Source organism: Triturus cristatus, chromosome 3_1 (assembly GCF_964204655.1).
Source record: "Triturus cristatus chromosome 3_1, aTriCri1.1, whole genome shotgun sequence".
Classification (NCBI taxonomy): Eukaryota; Metazoa; Chordata; class Amphibia; order Caudata; family Salamandridae; genus Triturus; species Triturus cristatus.
In genome coordinates, this window is record NC_140583.1 from 462634711 (window position 1) to 462658537 (window position 23827).

Sequence of the window (23827 nt, forward strand, 5' to 3'; positions counted from 1 at the left end):
CTTACCTGAATGTCCATCTTATGATGGTTTGAGGAAAATGAAGCTTCTTCCACTGAGGCCATGTTTTTACAGCGGTAACACAAAGGCTGGCTTCTGCTTTCTCCTGCCGGATGTAAATGTTCATCATGCCCACCGTGTCTTCAACTATTTGTATTGATGTAAAAATCAGGATCATAGTTAATGATGGCCTACAAGACCCAATGTTCACACTTTATTGACTTGTTATTCTAAATTATTATATTTAAAACGTACTAAATAATTTTAATTAATTCAATTGTGAATAAGAGTTTATTGAATTTATGGTGAAAGCAAAAACAAACATACCATAGACAAACAGCTTCACAACAACGTATTTGTATAAGGAAGTCTTTTAATTTTATATTGTTAGAGGAAATCCAGCAGTCTTTGAGAAGGTAAATATTTTACAATATCGTCTTTACAAGTTCTGTCATTCAGAAGTCACCCCAATGCATGCAACCACAAACATATCCCTTCTTGTCATCTAAAAGTGTTTTGCTGAGAAACAAAACTTTGATCACAATGCTTTTTCAAAACTAAATTAAGCAAAATGGTTTAATTTGTGTCATAGATTCATTTAACTCCTGCTTCCATAGCATCGAGCATTGAATGCCTGGCTATTCTGTAGACTTTGTCTGCGAAAGCGACTTAATTAATTTCATTCTATAGTGGTGTTAAGTAGCAAATGTTAGTGTCATACACTTAATGAAAATCAATACAACATCTATGAAAGTATGAACAACTGGGTTGTGGCTGCCACACCTCTGTAACCACAAAGTTGAACACATTTGTCAACATTGGGGCTCAACTAACCAATCAATCCCACTAGGTTTATCTCAAGTAAAGTGTAGCAATACAATTTATCTTCCCTCTTTTCTTGTTTGTTGAACCAGGCATGAATAGGGTAATGTTAGAAGAAACATTTACTAAGTTCCCTATTTCAATTCAACAGTTATCTTTTGGCATCATGAGACATATCATAAAATGGCTGAACCTGTGCATTGTGGGAAACCTTAACTAAGTCAAGCACTAACAAAACCAATTGGTCAAAAAAACAATTAGGTCGGTATTATAGCTGAAAACTCATCTTCACAGTTTGGTGAGAAAGAAGTCCAAGAAGCAAATGAAAGAGAACGTTTGCATGTGATTTTGTCGATGGGGGAGTAGGTAAATGCAAGAAGTAGTCAATGGGTGGATGAATGGATGCACAAGTACAAGGATAAGTAACAGCATGCCAAAACTCCCAAATCAGGGAAGAGATACCATTATTCATAAACCAGACTGAACAGCTTTGCCAATACTGGCTTTTATCTAGAAATCTATCTCGGATTTGAATGGATACTGCATTGATCAAGTCCATTTTAGAGAAATATGCAGTAATGAAGTTTATCGAAATCTGTGCTAATGGATTTAAAATGTTTACTATCAGAGATGCAAAACGTATTGCATTGATGTCTAGGGTGTATGGGAAAGGAGATTAAGCCCTAAATATGTTTTCTTAGTAAATTGAAAAGAGAAGCTATGCTAAAGTGATTATGGCCAATAGTCTATGCAAATAGTATTATTAAATAATGGATATACATTTTCAACTATACCCCTCATAAGATTTCATAAATGTAAGGATTTTAGAAAGTACAACAGTCAGTTCATAGTGTTTGTGCATTTCATACATGAATTACATGTGTGTGATTAATGGGGGGTGACATATGCATCTCATTCCTATAAAGGTTTAGAACAGGGGTCAACAACTTTGTGTATTAAGAGCTACTTATGTTCAATGAATATCATTGTGAGATACTATTATTTTCAGTGTTGTAATAGTGAACACATCAGACAAGATTACATTAGTGACCATTGGATGCAAGATTACTAGCAGTGATCACCTCAATGCATCAGACAGACTCCCAGAAGTGATGTTACAACAAGCATTGGCATAGCCAATAGGTCTCGTCTTTGGGACCTTATGTGTTTAGCCAGAACTTTTGGCTATGTTGTAGAGCATTGTGGCTGCTGTGCATTATGTTGAAAAGTTATAGTAAGTGTTAAGCATTTTTGTTACCTTTATAGAAACGAAGACCACATTATATACAACTGAAAAATATGATTAAAAAAAGGTAAACATAAAAAATGTCTTCTAGTTTTTTTGTACTTGCACTTCTAAAACCCAGTTGTGAGTTGACCTGCAGGTTACGCAAATCCTTCTTCAGAATGTTCATTATTCCACTCACATGTCTTTCTGGAATACACACATGACCCATAGATTAAATATCTATCTCTCGAGCAGGTGCGTTAAGCCACTGAGCAACCTCACTTATAACCAATGTCTTTATTCTAAGTTCTGTAAATAGCATGCGTTATTACTGCTGCTTAATTTATGGCACTTAATGTATCTATCCCAGAAGGATGAACGGCTGAGTCTGCTGTCAGCATTCAGCACCATAACCTTCAGAACACCGCGTTTGTCAGCAGAGCACTCAACGCTCTGGGCCGCCCTGCCAGTGATAACATGCCAGTGAGTGTAAAGAACATTAATCCTGGACAAAGATTGGGGTCTGTGGTGAGCACGTTTAGCTCATATTTCTGCCGGAGGCGTTCAGTCCATAAAGCCATTCGCAGCATACAGTGTTAATCAATTACTAGGCGCTTTGAACGCGGCCCTGCCAGTTGTCTGCTGCTGTGATATGCAGCGCCAGGGACGGGCCTAAAGGTGTGCTGATATAGCGCTTTGAACCATCCGCTTTAGCGGCATCTCGAAGTCAGTGCACAGCTGCAAGTCAGCGCGGGTCCAGGAGTAAGTTCCCCGAGAGCGTCTACCGCCACTGCGCCGGGTAGGACGTAAGTGGTGTGCACGAGCGTGCTACAAGGGAAAACCAGCGTGACCAGCGCTTACCGTCATCTGTTTCCAATTGCGATAATTCGAAACAGATGGCGCTACTGCCCGCTCCCGAGCACCCTAGGCCACAGTAGACAGAGGGCGGGACATGCACCTGCCTTTGGCCAATTGCACGCTGTCTTTGTAAGAAAGACACATGCAAAGGCCAATAGCCGGTAACAAAAAAATAAGCACACGCACGAGCGTATGTTTAGAGTTGAAAAGCCCTTACTTAAAGTCTCGCAGAGCAGCGCATGCGCACTCGCTCAAGCGAGACCTAAAAAGAGTGTGTCGATTTGAAATGACTAACAAGACACTATAAAACATCCAAAGCTGCAATGCCCCACCATGAAAGTAAGCATATTAGTCATAAGTTTCCCCACATGATTAATCAGCTAAAAAACAGCTTTAAATAGATTTTGGAAATTCAGCCATTTTTCCTCGAAACTTCAGTGCGAGTTAAGAAAATGCACCCATTATTGGCTTGAATATATAGTTTTGGCACACATAAAACTATTCAAACAAGTAAAAGCTTCTAATTTAGTAGGCTGGGATGCTCACAGGAGAGCTACTTGCAGATAGCTGGAGAGCTACCAGCAGCTCACGAGCTACTCGTTTGAGAAGCCTGGTTTAGAATTATGCTCCGAAACGCAAATCTGTATAACATTTAGTTATGATCAGACAAGAAGATTAAAGATTCAGGCTTGTTCATTTATCAGTATTTTATTTTAGTGTCAGATCTGTTTATTGGTTAGAAAAACATGGAGCTTACAATCATAAGAATTCAATTTTGATTTTAAAAGTACACGGAAAGAGAAAACAAAGCAGTATGCATCCACCACTATTACAGACATAACTCCATTAAACTCAGAATTAAGATCAGCTCTGCCCACCAACATATGCCATGCTTAGGCAGAGAGGAATACGTAGAAAGGGTATGGTCATTACCTCTGACATAGCAGGAAGTCACATATGTAACATATGTAACATTCTTTTGGAAAGGAAGATGCGAAGATCATCCTTGGTTACAAGAGAAAAATCACACAGTCCAAGACTTTTGGTTGGACAGGACTAGGACCGGGAAGATGAGGTAGTGAGTGAGTTCAGGTAGCATCATTTTGTTCCTCAGCCTCGGTCTGACTCCTGGTCGATTTTAGGAACCATCGAGCAGCACCTGGTTGAGTTACATATTTCAGTCGGCGCTTTTCACTACTAAATTCAAAGAGCTGATGCAGGACACTATCCAATGTCAAAACAATAAAGATTAATATGTATTCAGTTCGTAAGTCAGAGGAACGAAATCAGCAAGGAAGTAGTCTGCACCCAAGAAAGGAGGAAAATGTCTGCAAGAAAGTCAAACGTGGAGATTGCTCAGTTCTAAAGTAAATGTATGTCTAATTATAAATTCAGACAATAGTCTGACCTGGGGACTGTTCAGTACAAGTCTTAGAAACGTTTAAGGAAAGTTTGGCACGCATCCCAGACAGGGCACATTTTATAGTTTCAGATAAGTGAAAAAAGCACCCTGCATGTCGTGAAAAGGCTGTAACATCTTAAACCAATCAACATTGTAAAATTGAGTTACATAAAATAATTAACTTTAAGAAAATTCCTAAAACATTAATAAATGTTTAATACCCTTTACCCACCAAATATGGAAAAAATTGCACTACTGAAACAAACAAAACATTAAGACATTTGAAAATGAATGAAAATACAGTTGTGGCTTTTGCTACAGCAGTCTTAAATATTGCATCATAGAAAAACATCTCAACATGACTTCCTATAAAAGCACACAGAGGCCATGAAATGAATACTACTGAAGGCATTTTGTTCATGTAATTTTAAAAGCCACATTTTATTCAGTAACTTTTAAATGTATGTCAGCGCAAACAGGCAAAGGCCCAGTAATGCGAAGTAACACACATTTTCCAATTAATAAAAACACTTTCACATTACCATTCACCACCCGCAATTTAGCAAGATGCCAGACTGAGGCTGCCATGTATTTAAGCCTTTTTTAAGTAGTCCAAGTTTCTGCTTCTTGCACTGGATGGCTCTACTTACATAAGAAAACAATATACATCTAACTGCCACTCAGGCACAAACCGGGTGTTGCTTTCATCAGTTCATCTCTGCCTCAGCATCCCAAGTGGACTATGATGGCACGAGAGCAGGACAAGGTTTTCCCAGAGCTTTTTGTAGGGATTCTAACTAATGTATGGACCTCTATTTATACAGGGAAAGCACCTCCAAATACAACTATATTAAATAAACCTGTAGAATAGATTACACATCTGCTGCCACAGAGAAGAGGGGTGGAGGTGTCAGAACTTAACCTTGGAATCCCTTTCTATGTTTTTAACAACTCCATCTTGGATTTTAATTGGACCAGAAAGGTTATGGCACAATCTCGCAGAGACTTCTGCGGTTGGGTTTCAGATTCCTGTGCCTGAAGGCAAGTGTCAATGGCTCTCATTTGGTGTTCAGGCCAGCACTTCTTGTTCTGCGTGTTCCATCCTCCTGTTAATTTGTTCCACATCTTCTTCCACTGTTGTGACTTTGCAATTACCCTCCTTAATGGTTCTGCATAGGCCTTTCAAGACGTCAAAGCATGGATTCAACCCTTGTGGAATTAGCCATTCAAGGAAGGATTGGGCTTGATTTCTTTGGGAGATATAGTGAACATAGGGTAAGGTGCAGTCAACTGGAATACTTCGATGACATTAGCCGCACAGAGGTCTGAGTAAAGGTTTTCCAATGTTCCAGAGCCTTCAACTACAGTAATTCCGCTGAAGGCTTTCACCCAGGGCTTTAGCCCCTCAGTCTGTCAGCAGCTCTCAGACACAATTCCATCCAGCGCTCCTTGCTAGGCCGGAGCAGTGCCCGGACAAGGTTCAGGCAGGCCTTTTCCACTCAGACAGTCTGTCTTATCTCGCAAAGGGCTAACCTAATTGCTATGTGATGTAGTGTAGGCATTGCTTACCATTCTACCTTCAGCCATGGTAACACCATTGTAGGAAATGTGCAAGCACTTTGAAGAGTTCTCGGTCTAGTACAGGCCCCTTGGGACAGCCAGAGTTCAACTCCCTGCCTGGCGAGTGCCCCATCACTTTGGCCCACTGACCTTTCCTGTTGCTACTCACAGCCCGAAAAAGCGAGCTGTGCTGGAACACCACAGAGGCAGTCTTCAAGGTACGAGGCCAGCGATATTTATTTTGAAGAGAAGGAACACACAAACAGAGAATGTGTTTATGTAACTTAAGGTAAACCTCTGCACACCATGTAACACTAATAGAAATAATGATGGATTCATTTTTGAAAAATAGCAAGTTTGATCAACAGGAAGTGCAGGTGACAACATACGTATAGCCGATGAGAGAGACAATCATTTGCAATGTTAGCAAAAGCAATGAAACCCCTCATGCTAGTAGTACATTTGGATGTACTGAATTTTCTGGAATTCGTAAGAACACTGTGCATTAAACATTTAAATTAACCTAGAGAGGGTGAGTGGGTGGGGTGGGTGTGGTGTGTGTGTGTGTGTGTTAACAGGACAGCAACATCACTAGTAAGTAACAGCCAAATGATAATTCCAGTATTTGTAAAGCATGGCAAATCACCTGTGAGGGTTTCAAGGCCCTGAACCGTAGCCACTAGGAGATTAAGTGATTTGGCCATAATCACAGGATGTTGGGACAGACACCGCGACTCGAACCTTCATCCAGTTGGCTCTAAAGTCAGCAGCTCTGGCCATTACGCCACAAACCCCCCCCCCCCCCCCTCAAATTGCCCAATTCATGGAAAATGCACACCCAACATAAAACTTAAATTGTACTAAAAACACTCGGAACATAAGAAAGCAAGGGGTTTAGTCAGCACCAAATATTCTGGGCATTTAAATAACTATGATTCAGATTGAGAGCAATCTAAAATATACATGTTTAGAGTCGTATCATCAAGACATGACCATTTTTCAATTCAACTACAAGTTATACTTGTAATAAACGAAAGTTGAACTAGGATCATACAAAAACAGTATTTTATAATGATATGTGCTGCTGAAACAAAGGTATATTATTTGATTGCGATACATGTGATGTTACATTACTACCGCTTGACATCCAAATAGAAGAAAACACAGTCCAAGAACAAACTAGATTGAAACAGATATTTTTGAGAGTCGATATTCAAATCTAATTAGACAAATAAGACCCAAAAAGTGGATCAAAACATAACCGAACAGGCAAAGCATTATTAAGTAAAAATTGTTTAGAAAACTTTCAAAGAAGAGCAGGAATAGCAGACCACAAAACTTATACATCTGTATCTCATCCCAATGTAGGGTTTCAGAGAGCATTATATCACACACACAGGAACAATAAATCATCATACAAGTGAGTAAATCAACGTGCAGGAAATGTTTCAGAAGAGGAGGAGGGTTATAAGTAACCCTGGGCATAGTTTGCGAAGTAGCGCTACGCGAAGTGCACTTCGCACTACGCGAGATATGCGTAGCGCTACGCGAACTGCGTAGTGCGCTGTTCGGGATGATTGCACAGTGCCGGATGCTTGTCCGCACTGTGCAATCATTGAAAACGGCATCTCGCACAGTGCGAGCTGTTGTTTTCTGCCGCTCGATTAGATTTTTACTCGAGCTGCAGCTTTCTCAACGCAGACTGGTAGTTTCTCATCGCGAGCGGTCGCGAGCATACGCGACCACTCGCAATGAAAAACCTGACCCCCCCGCGTTGAGAATTTATTTTCCACGCTCGTGATCGCCAACTTGATGTTGCTGATCGCGAACGAGGAAAAAGTCTCGCTGGGATGTCTTTTTGCTCGCTCAAGGTCGCCAACTTGACGTTGAGGACCGCGAGCGAGCAAAAAATGCCAACTACGCTACGCGTCTTTGCACTATGCTACGTGCAATTCGCGTAGCGCGAAGTAGCACAAACTACGCGAGCGTAGCGTAGTTGGCCGCCCAGGGTTAGTTATAAGGTGCAAGAATCACATATACAGATGTGTAGACTTTATATGTTAAGAGTCAATGGTTGGGAGAAACACAGTCAATATATAACATTTAACTCGGCGATTGTGGTCATCTGTACTAAAAAGACTATTTCTTCTGAAGGTGACCCTTCCTAACTATCTTAGAATAACAACAGATTGAGGAAACACAATAAGGGTCTAAAACCGATGATTTACAGTTTGCTAGCAGCTTCTTAATGCAGATAAATAGATTGCAGTGCTATATTAGAAGTCTTACAAATTATGAACTGAATAACAAAATTATCTCAGCATCAAATGCAGTAGGCCTTTTACCTCTCTAAATAAAATGCCAATCTATGATCTGCAAATCACATGATTTGCAGGCACAAGTTTTAAAGTTCATGGAAGCAATGACCTGATTTGTGAGCTATGACTCGCGTGAATCTGAGTTGAATCCAATTTTGTAGTCTGGTATTGTGCAGAAACTAGGACAGGTGAAGTAACACGGGTCCAAAACCGTCCTACTTTGACCTTAACTACTCCTAGAGTTATTGGACCACAACCACTAGAACTGGACTTTTTTCCATTTTAAACTTTGGGGGTCACTCAATAGAGGCCTGCAGGTTAGGGTTTGCTAAGCCCATCCCTTTATGTAGCCTTTCAATTTTTTTTCATAGGACTTGAGACAGTGCCCAGTGTCTCTATAATGGTAGCCTCAAGATGAAATTTGCTCTCGCATTCACTCATGTACAACTACGATACACCAAACAGGGCCAATAACTGCGTTTAGTGCAGATCTTGGTTACATAGTGCATCAGTTTATCACTTAGCTTCACCAAATTCTGGTTGCATCCTCTGCATCAGGTTTAATTTACATGTGTGGTAAACAAGGGCTAGAGTTTGTGGATGTGCATTATCAAGGCTATTCTGGTGACTTATTCTACAGCTCTGGCTATGAACTGTATTTACTGCATGTGTAGGGTACACATAACGCACTACTGAAATTTAGTATGCATGGTCAACAGCCTTCCTCTGTGACCCAGAAAGCTCAATTTGGTTTTACACAAAAGCTGTTGTTGCCATTTGTAAAATGACTGTCCATTGTACTTCTAAAAATAGTAATGCTTAGGTTACTTAATGGTAATCGCATTACTTGGAGTCCTTTTCTCGCTTGGACTCCTTATCATGTGGAGACCTCCATGCATCCCTCAACACCCTTTCCTCAGCACAACAGCCCCTCCCTCCCTCTTCACATCCTGTTTCATCAACAAGCCCCTTAGAACACAGTTGGCTTGACTTAACAAGGCAGAGGGAGAGAGTAATGAATCCAAGTGAGAGAAGGACTCAGAGTAATGCAATTACTAGTAAGTAATCAAAGCATTACCCCCTTCTCCCTCTCATGTGGATTCCTACGTTGAGATGTACACAAGCTAAAAGAAAGCCAGGACAACTGAGTAAATTGCTGGACAATATTCTTTATTAAGATGAAGACGACTATGCAAAGCCTTAGACCCAAAAAAATCCTCTACCTACCCTGCGTGACTCTGTAATGCTTGAGAAAGGTAGAAGGGATTTCCCAAGTAGCCGTCCTACAAATTTCAGACAAGGAAGTTTCCTGACACTCAGCTAGAGAATCGACCAGCCCGTACTCCATACTGAGAATAAACTAAATAAATCAGAGACCAAATCCGCATTCTCAAGGTTTGGGTGGCTGGTCTCCGGCCCTTACTGGCATACCTGAAATTAACAAATAGTAATCCTGTCTGATGTCTTCCACTCTCTAGATAAACCAGAACTGCTCTTCGGATACCCAGAGAATGAAGACTAACCTTGCCAGGGGACTGAGGATCTGGACTGAGAACAGGCAAAATAACCTCCTGTTGGGAATAAAAAGGAAGAGTTTACTTTGGGAACAAATCATGGCTCAGGTCTCAAAATTACCTTATCCTAAAAGATCCATAGGAGCAGAGCCCTACAGGACAGAATACCCAGTTCCCACACTCTTATGGCCAAGGCACTGGCACATGAAAAAATACCTTCAAAGTAAGAGTTTATTTAGATGGAATGGAGAGGCTCAAAAAGAGCTTATATTATAACCTGTCGCACTAGAATAGGATTCTAGGTAGGACAAACCAGAGATACCCTAGGGCCAATGTTCAAAATCCCCTTGAACAATGTCTTTACTAGTCCCGGTGGATCCTCTTAATTCCCCCAAGGAGTCTGAAATGCCCGAATTGCTGCCCTTTGCAACTTTAATGTCTAAGGACAAAGCCCCAAGCAAAACCCATCCTGCAGACATTGAAGAATACGAGAAAGAGAGGCTAAAAAAGGCAATAACTGCTTCTCTCACAATATTTCCCAAAGGATACCTAGTGACGAGCATAGGACACCCTAGTGGACTTCCTCCTAAAGATCTGAATAGAAGAGGAGACTGGGTCAGAGCACCCCCGAGACTTCAACCCTTCTCGTTCAGTCTCCAAACCGTCAAGCTGAGACAAACTAGAGACAAACTAGAGACTCCTCCTGGAAAATTGGGAAGATTAGAGGGCATTGAAACATCAGCAAAAAACACCTTTTGCCCCTTCTCATCATTACTAGAAAAGGAAGCCAGGATAAACTGGGCCTATGCCAGAGCAACCAGCACCAACTGTGCCTCCTCCTTCCTCTCCCTGATCAGGAATTTTTGGATTAAAAGGAAAGGAGTCAAAGTAAACAGAAGACCAGGTGGCCAAGGACAGGACAGAGCCACTATCCCCCAAGCTGCAGATTCCTTCATCCTGGGTAGGAAGAAGCAAACTGATCCACCACCGGACACTCCACTTCTGGCAGATCTGACTAAACAAATCGGTGAGGCAGACAAAAAAAGTCACGTGAGAAGGGAATCACCCTGCTCAACAAGTCTGCATGGGTGTTCAAAAGACCCTGAATATAAATCGCCACCAGAGAGATGAGGAGTATGGCTACAAGAGAAGATTTGATCCAAAATTAACAGCGACAAGGCCTTTGTTTCCCCCTCTTTGCTGAGATAAGACTTTGCTGTCCATTCTGATTAAGACTGTCTTGGTCATAATCAAAGGGGGGAAATACCAGGAGAGTCGAAATATTGTTTCAAGCTCCCTCCAGTTGGCCAATATGACACTTTGAGCTCTCGTCCACAGACCCCAGACTTGATTAGAGAACAGCCAGGCTCCCCATCTCTATATGCTTGCATCTGCAGTGATTACTGACGGAGGAAGAGGAGATAAGGGGACCCCCTTCAATAAATGCAACAGGTACATCCACTAAGCCAGTTCCTGTTTTATTTCCTTCGATAATGTAAGATATAGAGATTTATATTGCAAAGTGGGATTCCAGTATTTTAGTTGAAAGCAAATGAACTTGTTCAGGTGGCACCAAGCCCAGAGAAACAAAACATAGCTGCTGACAAGTCCTGTTGTACTTTCATCCAGTCCGATACCCTAGGAGAGGGAGTCGTTATTAGATCCAAAATAGGATACTGAATCTTTTGTAACCTGGTCTCTGATAAAGATCCGATCCTGCTCTGTGAACAACATTTCAGAAGAAATCTGTGAGACATTAACATGTGGACGACCTGATTCACATGTTCTGCTGCTTGAAGGGCAGATTTGGACAATACTACCCCAATCGTCTAGATAGGGCCTGTCGCAGATTCCTTGGTGATGCAGCAATGGCATCAGAGGAGCCAGCAGCTTTGTGAAAACCCGCAGGGCAGATTTCAAGTCAAACAGGAGAACTCAGAACTGGAAGCCTCTCACCCCAAAACGTAGAAACCTCCGATGTGTTTGATGAATAGGCAAGTGCATGTATGCATCCTCGAAATTGATGGTAGCCAGAATGTCTTGAACAGCGACCTGAGGAATGAGGTCTTGCAGGATTATAAAGCAAGAATGAATAGTCTCGGCCCAACAATTGAGCCTCTTGAAATCGAGCACAGGACAATCTGCACCAAAAAGAGAATGCCATGGCGAACAGGGACAATCGCCTTCCTCAGCAGCAAGGCCAGAATTCTTTCCCACACAGTCTCTATCCTGACAGGATCCATGGGGACAGGAGTAGGGATGTACGATAAAGTACCCGTTCTGAACAATACTCAGAACCCGGTAATATGTGATAGTGATACTTTCTCCACCACATCCAAGGCCAGAGACTCAAGTAGTCAGGAGCACTGAGTAGATGGCCAGCCTTATTGGACCCTTCTTACAAACTGCCTGGTTTTCGTGGCTGGTATATGCGAAGTTTAGCAGAATAAGACAGAGTGCTCCTTGGGATAATCTCTGGTATCCCGAGACCAGGTTTTAAAGTTCTTTCCAGAAGATGATTTATATGACCGATAATGTTTCTTGCTCTGGAAAGATTCCCTCATCATTTTGTCCAACCAATCTCCAACGAACTTCTTGCCCTCAAATTGACTTTTCTTAAAAGAGGCTTTTTCTGAGAAATCTGCATTCCAATCACTGAGCCACAAATATAACCAAAATCTTTCTCTTCTTGGTATGATGAGGCTTGGCGGCTAAAGTCCTTGCCATCCTCATCAATCATGGCCTGCATCGGTCACCCTCTCCAAAGCATCAAGAGAGCCACTTGCATGCTGTAAAGACACCTCTGCCTCAGAGGAGGTGGGAGACGAATGCTGCCACTTCCCATACCATTTCCACACCAATTGCACATAAGAAATGCAAAGAGGAAAAAGAAGAGGCACCTTAAATAAGACCTGGAAAGCCCAACAGCCCTATTGAGAAGACACCTATGATGCCCTCCAATAGAGGGAATTGGAAAGAAAAGGGGACTAATCCAAACTGTAGCTTTGCTATAGAATAATAAAAAATGCCCTCTTACCTCGAGCTATGCCCCTGAAGCGTGGAGAGAGCCTCTATGCCCCCAGCCGCAAAGTAGATATATTCCCAAGGAGAGGCATCACTCTCTCCAACCAGGAAGGTCCCCAAGCACACCCGTCCTGGACTGCACTCTCCAAACCAGGAAGTTCTCTAGAGAGCAGGCACTCTGATCCACTCTGGAGCTCTCTGCTCCTGCTACAGCACCCACTTCATCTCCACAGGCCCGCCTACACAGTCTCTCCTCAGCGGATGATGGGAGCCGCTCTGAGCCAAGACTGATGCAGCAAGCGTACTGCACCCGCCAGTGAAAAGGAAGACAAGAAGGGGTAATACTTCAGTCGGTGAGAGAATGGTTATTCCTGAACAAAAGAAGGTTTCTGAGGGTAGGGTATATTAACTACTCATTTCACTTCCAAAACTGAAGACAACCTACAATAAGCTTCATAACTCCAGAAGAGGTTACCACTATGAATACATTGGTCTCATCAATATGAAATTCGATTGCAAAATTCAATTTTTATGTTTTCTGTAACAGGCACCCTTACAGCTCTCACCTAGTCAGTGCTTTAAGATAAATAAATACCTAAATAAGTAAATCTGACATGCTTCTCAAAGTTTATCACTCATTTACGTAATCTAAGAAATATGACCTAAAATGTGTGAATTTGGGGCCAGATGGAGGGAGTCTTTAGCTCACATTATAAAGACTGTCAGAGACAGCACCCTTTTAAGGGGAGCCTGTGGCGCTATTAAAAAGAAGCAGGTTGTGATTGATTTTGCACACATTTAAACAATTATTCAATACCACTGTTTAAGGATTCATGCAAGCACGCCGGCTACCTAGGCCATTTGTATTGAGGGGATTCTTACCGTCATTCTGCACAATCCCAGGCTGCTACATTAGGATTGTGTACCAGTGCATATGTGGCTAGTGAACATAGAGAGTGTGTGATGATCTAGATTTGCAAAGAACATATTACATGGTAGGTAGGACGCCCGACATTAAATTAGTCACTGAAAGGGATTTCGATGCTGTATAAAATAGGTACATTAAGGAGGGGCATTTTTTAAAAAAGTGTATTAGTTTACAAGAAACATAATAATGATTTGTTTTATTTGGTGCTTAACGCTGATCAATTTCGTGTATGGCTACAAAATAAACCATCCTAACAAATTATCTCCATTCCCTATTTAGACACTCCACCAGGCATTTTAAATAGATTCACCTTTCTTTGGAATTTGTTAACTGCAGCCTCCAATCCACATTTTTAGCAATTTGAGGTGAGTGAAAAGTAGAACTTATTATTTGGCACATTAGGGTGAAATCAGTTTATGTATCACAAAACAGAAAAATGCCTGTACTTCCCTTTATTACTTTCATTTGTAATCTCTGAAGACTGATAAATGCGGATCAACATGCCTTCGCTCGTTCATCCTTTTCTCCTTCCCGCATCCCTCTCACTGCTGATCAAGTCTCCCCATTCTGTTTCATTCCTCATTTAACTCACAAGACAGAGACACACAGACACTCAAACACAGCAGAATAGGTAAATCCATATTACAACAAAAATTTAAACAAAGTGTTGAGAATTTCTAATGGCTGTAAGAGAAAAATCTACAATCTTGGTTGAATAATTGTTGAAGAAAGGGACATAAATGTACACATAATTTAAGTATTACACTTTTGTAATGATTATTATGATATTAAGGGGCCACAAGGAACAGGTTATCGTGATTACAGTACACAGAGATTAATTGTAATCAATCACAAAAACATTGGTGCCAAATGTTTAAGAGACTACATCAGACTGTTGCAATGTGCTAATTGACTGAAAAATGGGGCAAAGCCTACCTTCACCTATTCATTACCCGTAAAAGCTACTGCTCACCTATGCCGTGGGAGTAGTACAATTCCTAACCCATGCACTGGTTTCTGTATTAATCAGTGTAATTTTCTGTTGTTTAGTTCGGGGTGTTGATGGCAGTCTTGTATCAGCTCCCACCTTCTGAGGATACCCGACATTATCTTTGCAGCCTCATGGGGGTGTGGTACCAACTGGAAGAGTTAGGCTGCCTCCTTTACTGCATGCTAAAGTTACCAAGGGTACAACATGACAGTAGAAAGGGTTCAAAGTACATGCCAGGAAAGCACCACTGTTCTAAAATGTACTTATTGTGGTGCTCTGGTGAAAGCCTATCAACCCCCAGAAGTAGTCTAAATTTCTAGAGACACGATAATAGCCTGGGATAGGGGAAAACCTGCACTTGGTGAATGAAACAAAAGTAAAATATCGGATTTCATCTCTCAGTTGTTTTTTTGGCAGTTTGAATGAAATCCCATGATCCCTAGGCATGAGTGTGTCCTCATCATTAGAGGCAGACTTAACTCAAAATTGCACACATAACTTGTACATTTTGGCCTTAACATGAAGGTGACTCATATACCGGAGTCAAATTATGAGAATATAATTGATCGAACGGATCTTAACCAGAGACAAGAACTCTGTAAGGCTAATGTATCACAACACATTTCATAACTGTGGAGATTTGTGAGAGTTGACAGGTATGATGATAGAGAGAAATGTAACCTAGAGGTCAGATTTCTCACAGCTTACAATGAGTTGTTCTCTTCACTTTACTAGGGTTTTTATATTGCAAAGTGGGATAAATACAATGCACAACAGCAGATGCAGTCATCAATAGACCTCCGCTCTAACCAAACGAATGATATCAAAATCCAACCACAGGCAGGAGAACAGCAGAAACCTTTGACAAGAGAAACGTTATCGGAGGAGGGTAATGCAGTCAGTATGAGTAAAGTTCCTATAAGTTGATCTTCCTTTGAGAACACCTCCTATTTTGACACTAGACAGTCAAGCAATCAATCACTTTCTCCAACCACTTATTTATCTACATTATATAAGACAGTAAACAAACGAAATATCTGCTTGAAGAGAGAAGAAAAGGATTTCACCAAAAGGTGAATAAATTTAATTGAGATTTTAATTCATCCTACATTTTCTATAGAACTACTATACCTAAACAGTATTAGTGCATTTTGCATGTATTAAAAGAAGTGTACGAGAGGAAGACTGCAGAGGTTCTAAAACTGAAAGTATTACAAAACAAGATTCAACTCATGCGAAGGTAGAAAAGAAACAAAACAAAGCCAGAAGGATAAAAGACAAGACTACTTGAGATGGAGTTTATATTAGTGTGGTTTCTGCAGTTTCCTGGAGGCAAGGAGGACTGGTTGTGTCATGAATAACTGCTGGAGAGAGTTCAAAGAACTGGTCACAGTGAAGTGAAAGACTTGTTTGCAAATAAGATTTCCATATGAATTGTGTCTTTGTTTTAAAGGACTCTCTTCCTCTTGGGACAGTGGGCAGAGATACCAGGTAAGGAGAGGTGCTAAGGTGCAGAGGTTTTTAAGTCACACAGCAGATGTTATATTATATATAGGCTGGGACTGGAAACCAACGTAGTTCCTTAGTCAGTGGAGACTCTTGGTAAATTTTCCTCTTTTTTCACTTAGTCCGGCCATACCATGAAAAGTGGCCTTGATTGGGGAGAGTGGTGTTGGAGGGACTGCAAATAAAATGGCATTGCCAAAGTGCAGACGAGAACTGACTAGCTCATTCCTCTCAATTTTTGAATGGCTCAGTGTCAGGTTCTTCATTTTGCCAACAAGTGTACAAGGAACTGGGTGGATTACACAACTTTGGTGTTGTATGGTGTTAATTCTAAAATGATTATGTATGGTGTTAAATGGTCTTAATTGTAAAATGCTATCAATGTTTAAGACAAAAGATTTCATAGATGAGAAAAGGGATGGGTGGAAATCAAACTGCAATTAATAAGGAAGACCAGTGTCAAGTTCGAATATGTGGTATGGGGTAAAGAGTATCACATTCAGATCTTTGAGGATTTACCAGAAGGACCTTGTTTGGCATCCACTGCTGCATTTGTTTGAGAAAGGACTTGAGGGTAATGATACATCATAGATTAACAACTGTGTTGTTAGCAAATGGATGAAAAGTGACACCAAAGTACAGCAATGTTTGGGAGAAGGAATCGTATAGAAATGGAGGACTTTTGATGCTAATATACAACACTGGGGAACACCAAAACTTATTGGAATGATGCATGAGGTGTATTTAACAGCCAGGATTGATGAGAGAGGCATGTCGAAAACACCTTTGGAGCCTGGTTTCAGGGCCCCATTCTGTAATTTTAGAAGCCAGTGACTGCTTGTGCCAAATGCCACTAAAAGTTTGAGTAACAAAATTAAGCAGGAATCACACTCATATATTATGCGATACATCAACACACAAAACGTGAATTAAATCACAAACAGATAGACACTTGGCCATCGCAGTCACATTTGTGGCGTGTGCCTGTTTTTCTTCTTCAGAGAGACGGACCCTTTTAGCGAGACATGGGGCATGGGGCGAGACATGGGGCATCTGTGGAGAATGTGGCGAATACCTTCTTGATGGACTCAAAGTAAAAAATTTAAAGCATTTCCTACTGAGGAGACTGCAGTAAATGAGGAAATTAGGAAACTTCATAACAAATAAATCTCCCAAGATGGCCACCAGAGACAAAAGAGCCCAAATGCAGCACAAATATCACCCAGATGTAGCCCAGATGTAGCCCAATGACAGAAGTGTGCAAAACACTTATTTCTTGTGTATTTGCAGTTTTATATAGTGCAGACTTGTCAGGTATTGGAGTGCTTTACATGAGCATTGGTTACATCACACAAGATCAAATTCATTTTGGTTGTAGACATGGGGAGATTAAGTGATTTGACCAGAATCACAGAATGTTGAGCTGAAGCAGAAACTCCAACCTGGTTCCCCAGTTGCAAAGTCTGCAGCTCTGAAAGTAACACCACATCCTCTCCCCTAGGTGCAACATTTAATCAAGTGGTCAACTGGATAAAAAAACATAAAGATTACAAATAATTTAAAAGTTCTTTGTCGCTATTTGAAAACTCCGAAAATATGTCCTCATTTTTGTTTTTTTGAGCACTAACCATAATTTTGATGCAAATAAGACCCTCTCATATATGTAATTTCTAAAGGAAATGCTCTAAGTATTACAGTTTTGATTACATCAAGATGACGTCAGGCGTTCCACACTTTTGTAATAAATATAGAACTTTAGCAATCTAGTTGTTCATTGGGATACTGTTGAGAGGCAGAGGCCAGGGGCACGGACTCTGAAAATTGAAGGCAGGTAGGAGAGTGCAGAGGCAACAATTTGACCACACTGGGCAGGCAGGAAGGGCAGTGGCAGCACAACAGACTATGGAGGGCAGTGGAAAGGGGGGCAGGGGCAACAAACCAACAATACAGGACTGGCAAGAGAGGCTGTGGCTATATAATAGACCATTGTGGGCAGAAGGAAGAGGCAGTGGTAGTAAAACCATACATGCCAACAGACCCGTTTCTGCACATGTTTTTAAGCTCAAATGGGCTTTATTTAATCTGTCTCCTGTCTACAATCTCCTCTTTTTCAATGTAACTCAAAGGGGAAAATCAATACCCCAGTTTTTTTTCAAAATCTCCCTCTTACCAAGTTCAAAATGTTTGCAATTATGGTACAATGGATCATGGTAGGCAGGAGGAATTGGGGTAGGGCAGGCATCAGGGTTTGCAGCAGCACAATACACCACACAGGGCATGCGGGACGGGAGTGCAGCACAACAATCCATAGAAAGCAATAGGGAGGGGACAGGACCATGCACATGGACAACAGAGAACAGAGCGGAAAGAGGCAATGGTAGCTAGCTGACCATAATGGACAGACAGGAGAGAAAGCTGCAGCATAACAGACCATAAAGGGCAGGAGGGACGGATCAAGGGCATTACAATGGAACAGACAAGCCAGGAGGGAGGGAATAGGGGTCTGCACATGGAAACAGAGGGCTGGGGGCAAGGGGGCAGGGCAGGAGCAGCAAGATGACCATGGAGGTCAGGCAGGATGGGCACTAGAAACAAGACACACCATGGAGAGCAACAGTGAGACTATGATGGCATACACACAGACCATGGAGGGAAGGTGGGAGGGGGTCAGGGGCAGCTAGCTGACCACACAGGGAAGGTGGGAGGGGCCATGGCAGCACAGAAGACCATGCATGGCAAGCGGGAGGGTTACTGGCAGCACAATGGCTATGATGGGCAGGGGCATGCACAAAGGACCATGGAGGATAGAAGGGAGGGTCAGGACCTGGGCACAGACAAGAGAGTTCAGGGGAAGGGGCCTCACAACAGACCGCGTGGGGCAGGCAGGAGGAGCAGTTGCAGCACAACAGACCAGGGAGGGTCAGACTGGCGTGGCAGTAAAATGGACCATGGAGGACAGGAGGAAGGGGATAGGGGCATGGCATGTGGACAGGCAGGGTGGAGGTGCAGGGACAGGTTACAGTCATCTGACAATGCTAGGCAGGTGGGAGGGGAGCGGCAGCTCAACAGAACACTCAGAGTAGATAGGAGTGGCAAGTCCATGGAACATGGTGGGCAGAAAGGATGGAGCAGGGGCATGCACAAAGACATCGGAGGGCAGGGGGAAAGAGAATAGGGGCAGCAAGCTAAGCACAGAGGCTAAGCAGCAGGTCAATGATGGGCCATAGAATTGGGCAATGGAGGGCAGGAGGAGTGGACTGGTACATCATGCTAAATGTAGGGCAGTGGCAGCACATCAGACCATGCATGGCAGGAGGGAGGAGGCTAGTCCATGGATTCAGACAACAGAGAATAGGGAGGAGGTGGATGGGGCAGCAAGCTAACTGTTCAGAGAAGGTGGGTATTAGGAACTTTATTGTTTTTAAAATCTATGTCTGTGCGAACTACTTAAAATATGAACAAGTATGCAGCATAATCTCACTTTTATTCAGGAAGAAGAGGACGTTTGTGACTGTGACTCCGGGCTCACTTGGCAGAAACACCCCCTGACCATCCACCCCCATCACAAAATGTAATGCCTGTGAAAAGGGTAGGTGGACGCAGTGTTATATAGAGCATAGTCCTGAGAGCACGATTGGAAATAAAAACTAGATATAGAATATGGTATAAACTATGCACCAAAAAGTGTGATATAGGATGAACCGGGGCGTGAAATATAATATGCAATACATTGTGCGCAATGACAGATTCATTGGAGAGCACGAGATAGCACAGGCACTAGCGCGTGCTATGCGTTATGCGCCTTGGAGTGTAATATGCACAGGGCAGCGTTGTGTAACCTAACTAGTCTCTAAAGTTGTAATATAAAATATGTGCTGGGGAGTGTAACGTTGCATATGCACTGTGACAAAGATATGGATCCCAGATTGTAATATGTATGGCATAGCGCTGTGCGTTATAACATAGGCAACGAGGAAGGCACGTTAGATGGGGCAATATAACCCGTGCGAAGGCAAGTGTGACATGACATATTCACGGGGTGGTGTTACAATGCACATGGGCTAGAGTGTCATAGCATACGCACTAGCTGGTGGAATACAACACAGAGGTGTGTGGCACTCGGCGGGCAGTGGTGGGTGTAACACAGCATTGGGCTCAGCCAGGAGCACGCTGTGACTCAAGTGAAGTTCGTCTCCTTTCCAGAGAGTAAAATAAAAAGTATTACACATCCGGCGGTGGATGTGTGTTTTATTAACCGTGAGGGGGGTTTCTTGCATAGTTTGGCCGAATTTTTGTCGAATCCCTTTTGAATGGCTTGGTGTGCGTGTGTATTAAATGTGCCCGTCAATAGCTACCCATGTTTGTATAAATAAACAACAAGGGTGTTTACTTGGAGAGTACCCTACGCTGGGGGCGTCGGGATCAGGCACGGTAGGGTAGGATTTACACCAAATTTGGCAAAAAGGTAGTCCTCAGTTCAGACTCGTGCCTTTTGCATGAGTCTGGTGTAAATCCGTTCAGTAGTTCCTGAGAAAATTAGAGTTAAAAGTACATATATATCTATGGCCTCGGAGGATCCGCGAACCCTCTGCGAACCGTAAGCGCACCCTCCCAATCACGCACTGAATGCTAATTGGCTGTCAGGTGTCTGTCAACATTCGAAACCAGGAACTGTTGGCAGCCATTTTGTGCCTCGGTAGAAGCGAAGCTGAGCAAGTAAGGGAAATAAGTGTGTGAAAGAGGTAAAGGGGTCAGGGTAGAAATACTCTGACCCTTTAGTGTTGCTTAGGGGGTCCCAGAAGGACCCCCCAGAGCACCCCCTTTTAAATGGCAAATTGCGCGCAGGGTGCGCGGATCAGGCCGTAAAAAAAACAAAAAGAAGCGCGGGCTTTCGCGCTTCCTTAATAATTAGCCCCCGGGGTGCCAAATCCCGGGGGCAAAATGCATAAAAAATTAAAAGGGGGGCCCAGGGGGCCCCCGCTACCCCCCGGGGCTAGAAAATAAATAGCCCCCCAATCCCCGGGGACCACCACCTTCCGGGGCTTTATTTATGGAGGAAGGGGGGCTGCGTGGCCCCCCCTCCTGGAGCCTTCGAGAGCCCTGGGGACCGCCACCCCCTAGGGCCGGCTCCTACAGTGTCCTGGAGTGCCCACACCCAGGACACTGTTTGCTATGAGAGGGCGGGAGTCTCCCGCCCTCCCATAGCAAACTTCGTTTGGATTTTGAAAGAGAGCAGGGAAACCTGCTCTCTCTTTCAAAATCCAAACCATATTGCTTTTCCACACGGGGAGCTGCATGTCAGTAGCTCCCCATGTGGAAAAGCAATGTCGGCTCCCGAAGGACGCGGGGAGCCGGCTGGGACCGTGGGGGCGTTGGGGCTCCCCCCATGGTCCCAAACGTGTTTTTATAAGCCCCGGGGGGTGGGGTCCACGGGGAAAATAAAAATTAGTGATAGGGGCTATTTTTTTTATTTACGGTATTATTAGGAGTCGCGCATCCTAACGCGTTGGGTGCACTATTTCTCTCGCGTATTTTTACATTTTTGGGAGAAAAAACATCAAACGTATGTGTTTTGTTCTTGAGTGGCTCTAAAAAGAGCCGTTGTGTTCAATGAGAGTTGTCGGTACTTAGAAGTAATAACAAAGTATTAAAAATATAGTTTAGAAAATAGAAAAGAAAATAATAATAAAAAAAATACAGTTAAAAAAATTTTACAAATATTTTTTTTAAAAAATTCATTAAAAACATGTAATATTTATTAATTTTAAATAAATTATGTAAAAAAAACCTTTAAAAAATTGTGAAAAACAGTATAAAAACATAAATAAAGGAATTGATACACTGAAAAATAAAGATTTAGAAATCCTATGAAATTCATTAAAAAAAAATCATAGGTTAGAGAGAAGTTAGCATTTAAAAAACCTTTGAAATTCACTTAAAAAACCATAGGTTTCAGGTATGTTATAGTTGGGAATTATCATTTAAAAAACCTTTGAAATTCACTTTAAAAAAAATATAGGTTTCAGGCACGTTATAGTTAGAAATTAGCATTTAAAATACCTTTGAAATTCACTGAAAAAAACATAGGTTTCAGGGGCGTTATAGTTAGCTGGACATTTCCCTCGTACAAAACCCTAGAAAGTCCCCGTTATAGTTAGTTCAGCTAACTATAACTCGCGCCCCCGCAATGCACTGCTGATGACGTCCCATATTACATCACTCATGACATGGTCAGTGACATCACTGATGACGTCATTCATGTGATCATTTGAGGCTTCTTGTCACACCCTAATATAACCTTTGATGCACATCAAGTGATGTCATTTGAGATGTCATTTGAGATGTCATCAGTGATGTCAATGACCATGTCATGAGTGATGTAATATGCGACGTCATCAGCAGTGCACCACGCAAGAACGTTTTTCTTCAGTGGTGTGGACATTTTGTACTTTTCCCGAGGGGCAGAAGAAGACCAATGCCCCCTTGGTCACGTGCAAGATTAGCAAAAGAGTGCTGTCGCGAGGGGATCCTAACAAGAAATACTCGTGCGGCACGGCAAGTATGATGAAGCACCGGAGGACCCTTCATCCGAACAATCTTGCACGACAAGAGTGCTGACGGATGAGAAACACTCCTGCGCCTTCCACCTCATCGCAGCCAAGCACTTCAAGAGTGCATACATCAGCCCAAAACTTGGACAACCGTCCTCAATTTCAATATTTAAAAGTGCTCTGCACTAAGTGCAATGCGACTTTGTGCTACGGTGAGCAGTCGATCTATCTGATCTGCCGCCGGCAAGAAAGTCACATTTGCTAGTTTTTTTAAACATTTTTTTTTTTGTTCCCTTAAGTTCATTGTTTGGTTCCTCTTGTTTTATTTTTTGATTTTTTCCAGAAAAACAAAAAAAACCACAAAATTGTTAGAAAAAACAACAAAAAAAAGAAGAAAAAAAAAAGTTCTTGTAAGGACTAACTTTCCCGGTTTAAAAAAAGAGCTACATTTCTTTGTTAGTGTGTGAAAGTTTAGATGAATGTATGTGTAGTACGTAATTGACTGAATGAATGCATTAGTAGCGTATGGTGAATGTATAAGTGCAGAACTATGAGGAAGTGCTGCAGCATCACACAGTAACCTCTTTAACTACAGTGTGCTGTAGTACTTCCGAAGCACAGGGATGCAACATATGTACATAAATATGTTGCAAGACTGTGCTTCTCTCTGCACGGCTGCTTAAACTGCAGCCATGTGGTGACACAGGCACCCTTGCACAATAGTGCAAGGATATCTGTGTCATGTGCGGTTTGTTTTTCTGCAGGAAGATACACCTTCCTGCACAAAAACAATGAGAAAATGCATTTTTCTCGTTCAATGTATGCTGAACATTTTAGCATGCATGTTGTGCTTTCCTACACCAATTTTAGAATGGTGCAGCATTCACATACATATCGAGATTCATGATTTCTGATAAATCTAGTGGTATATCTTTTTCTATGAGTATTCAGTGCAATCATGCACAACAACACTTATAGAACACCCTTTCTTTTTTTTTTTTTATTTTATTTTTGAATATTTTTGCACAGGGAAATCAAGAGACAAAAATTAACAAAGAAGGCACAGAAAAGGAACCAAATAATCACTGCAAATTCCATTTTACAAAAACGAATTAGGTCCCAAAATAC

General features: G+C 42.1%; 1 protein-coding gene across 6 annotated transcripts in view; it reads right to left on the minus strand.

Moving 5' to 3' along the window:
* BNC1 (basonuclin zinc finger protein 1) overlaps nucleotides 1–23827 on the minus strand; it is a 179796-nt gene that overhangs the window by 80053 nt on the left and 75916 nt on the right. For 5 of the 6 annotated variants that reach the window (XM_085644281.1, XM_085644282.1, XM_085644285.1 and 2 more), the window contains one exon: nucleotides 6–144. In XM_085644281.1, coding sequence (XP_085500407.1) covers nucleotides 6–62 — 57 coding nt within the window. In that variant the 5' untranslated portion in view covers nucleotides 63–144. Of the gene's footprint in view, nucleotides 1–5; nucleotides 145–12736; nucleotides 12758–23827 lie in introns of those variants that run through there. The other variant, XM_085644284.1, reaches the window with a different exon arrangement.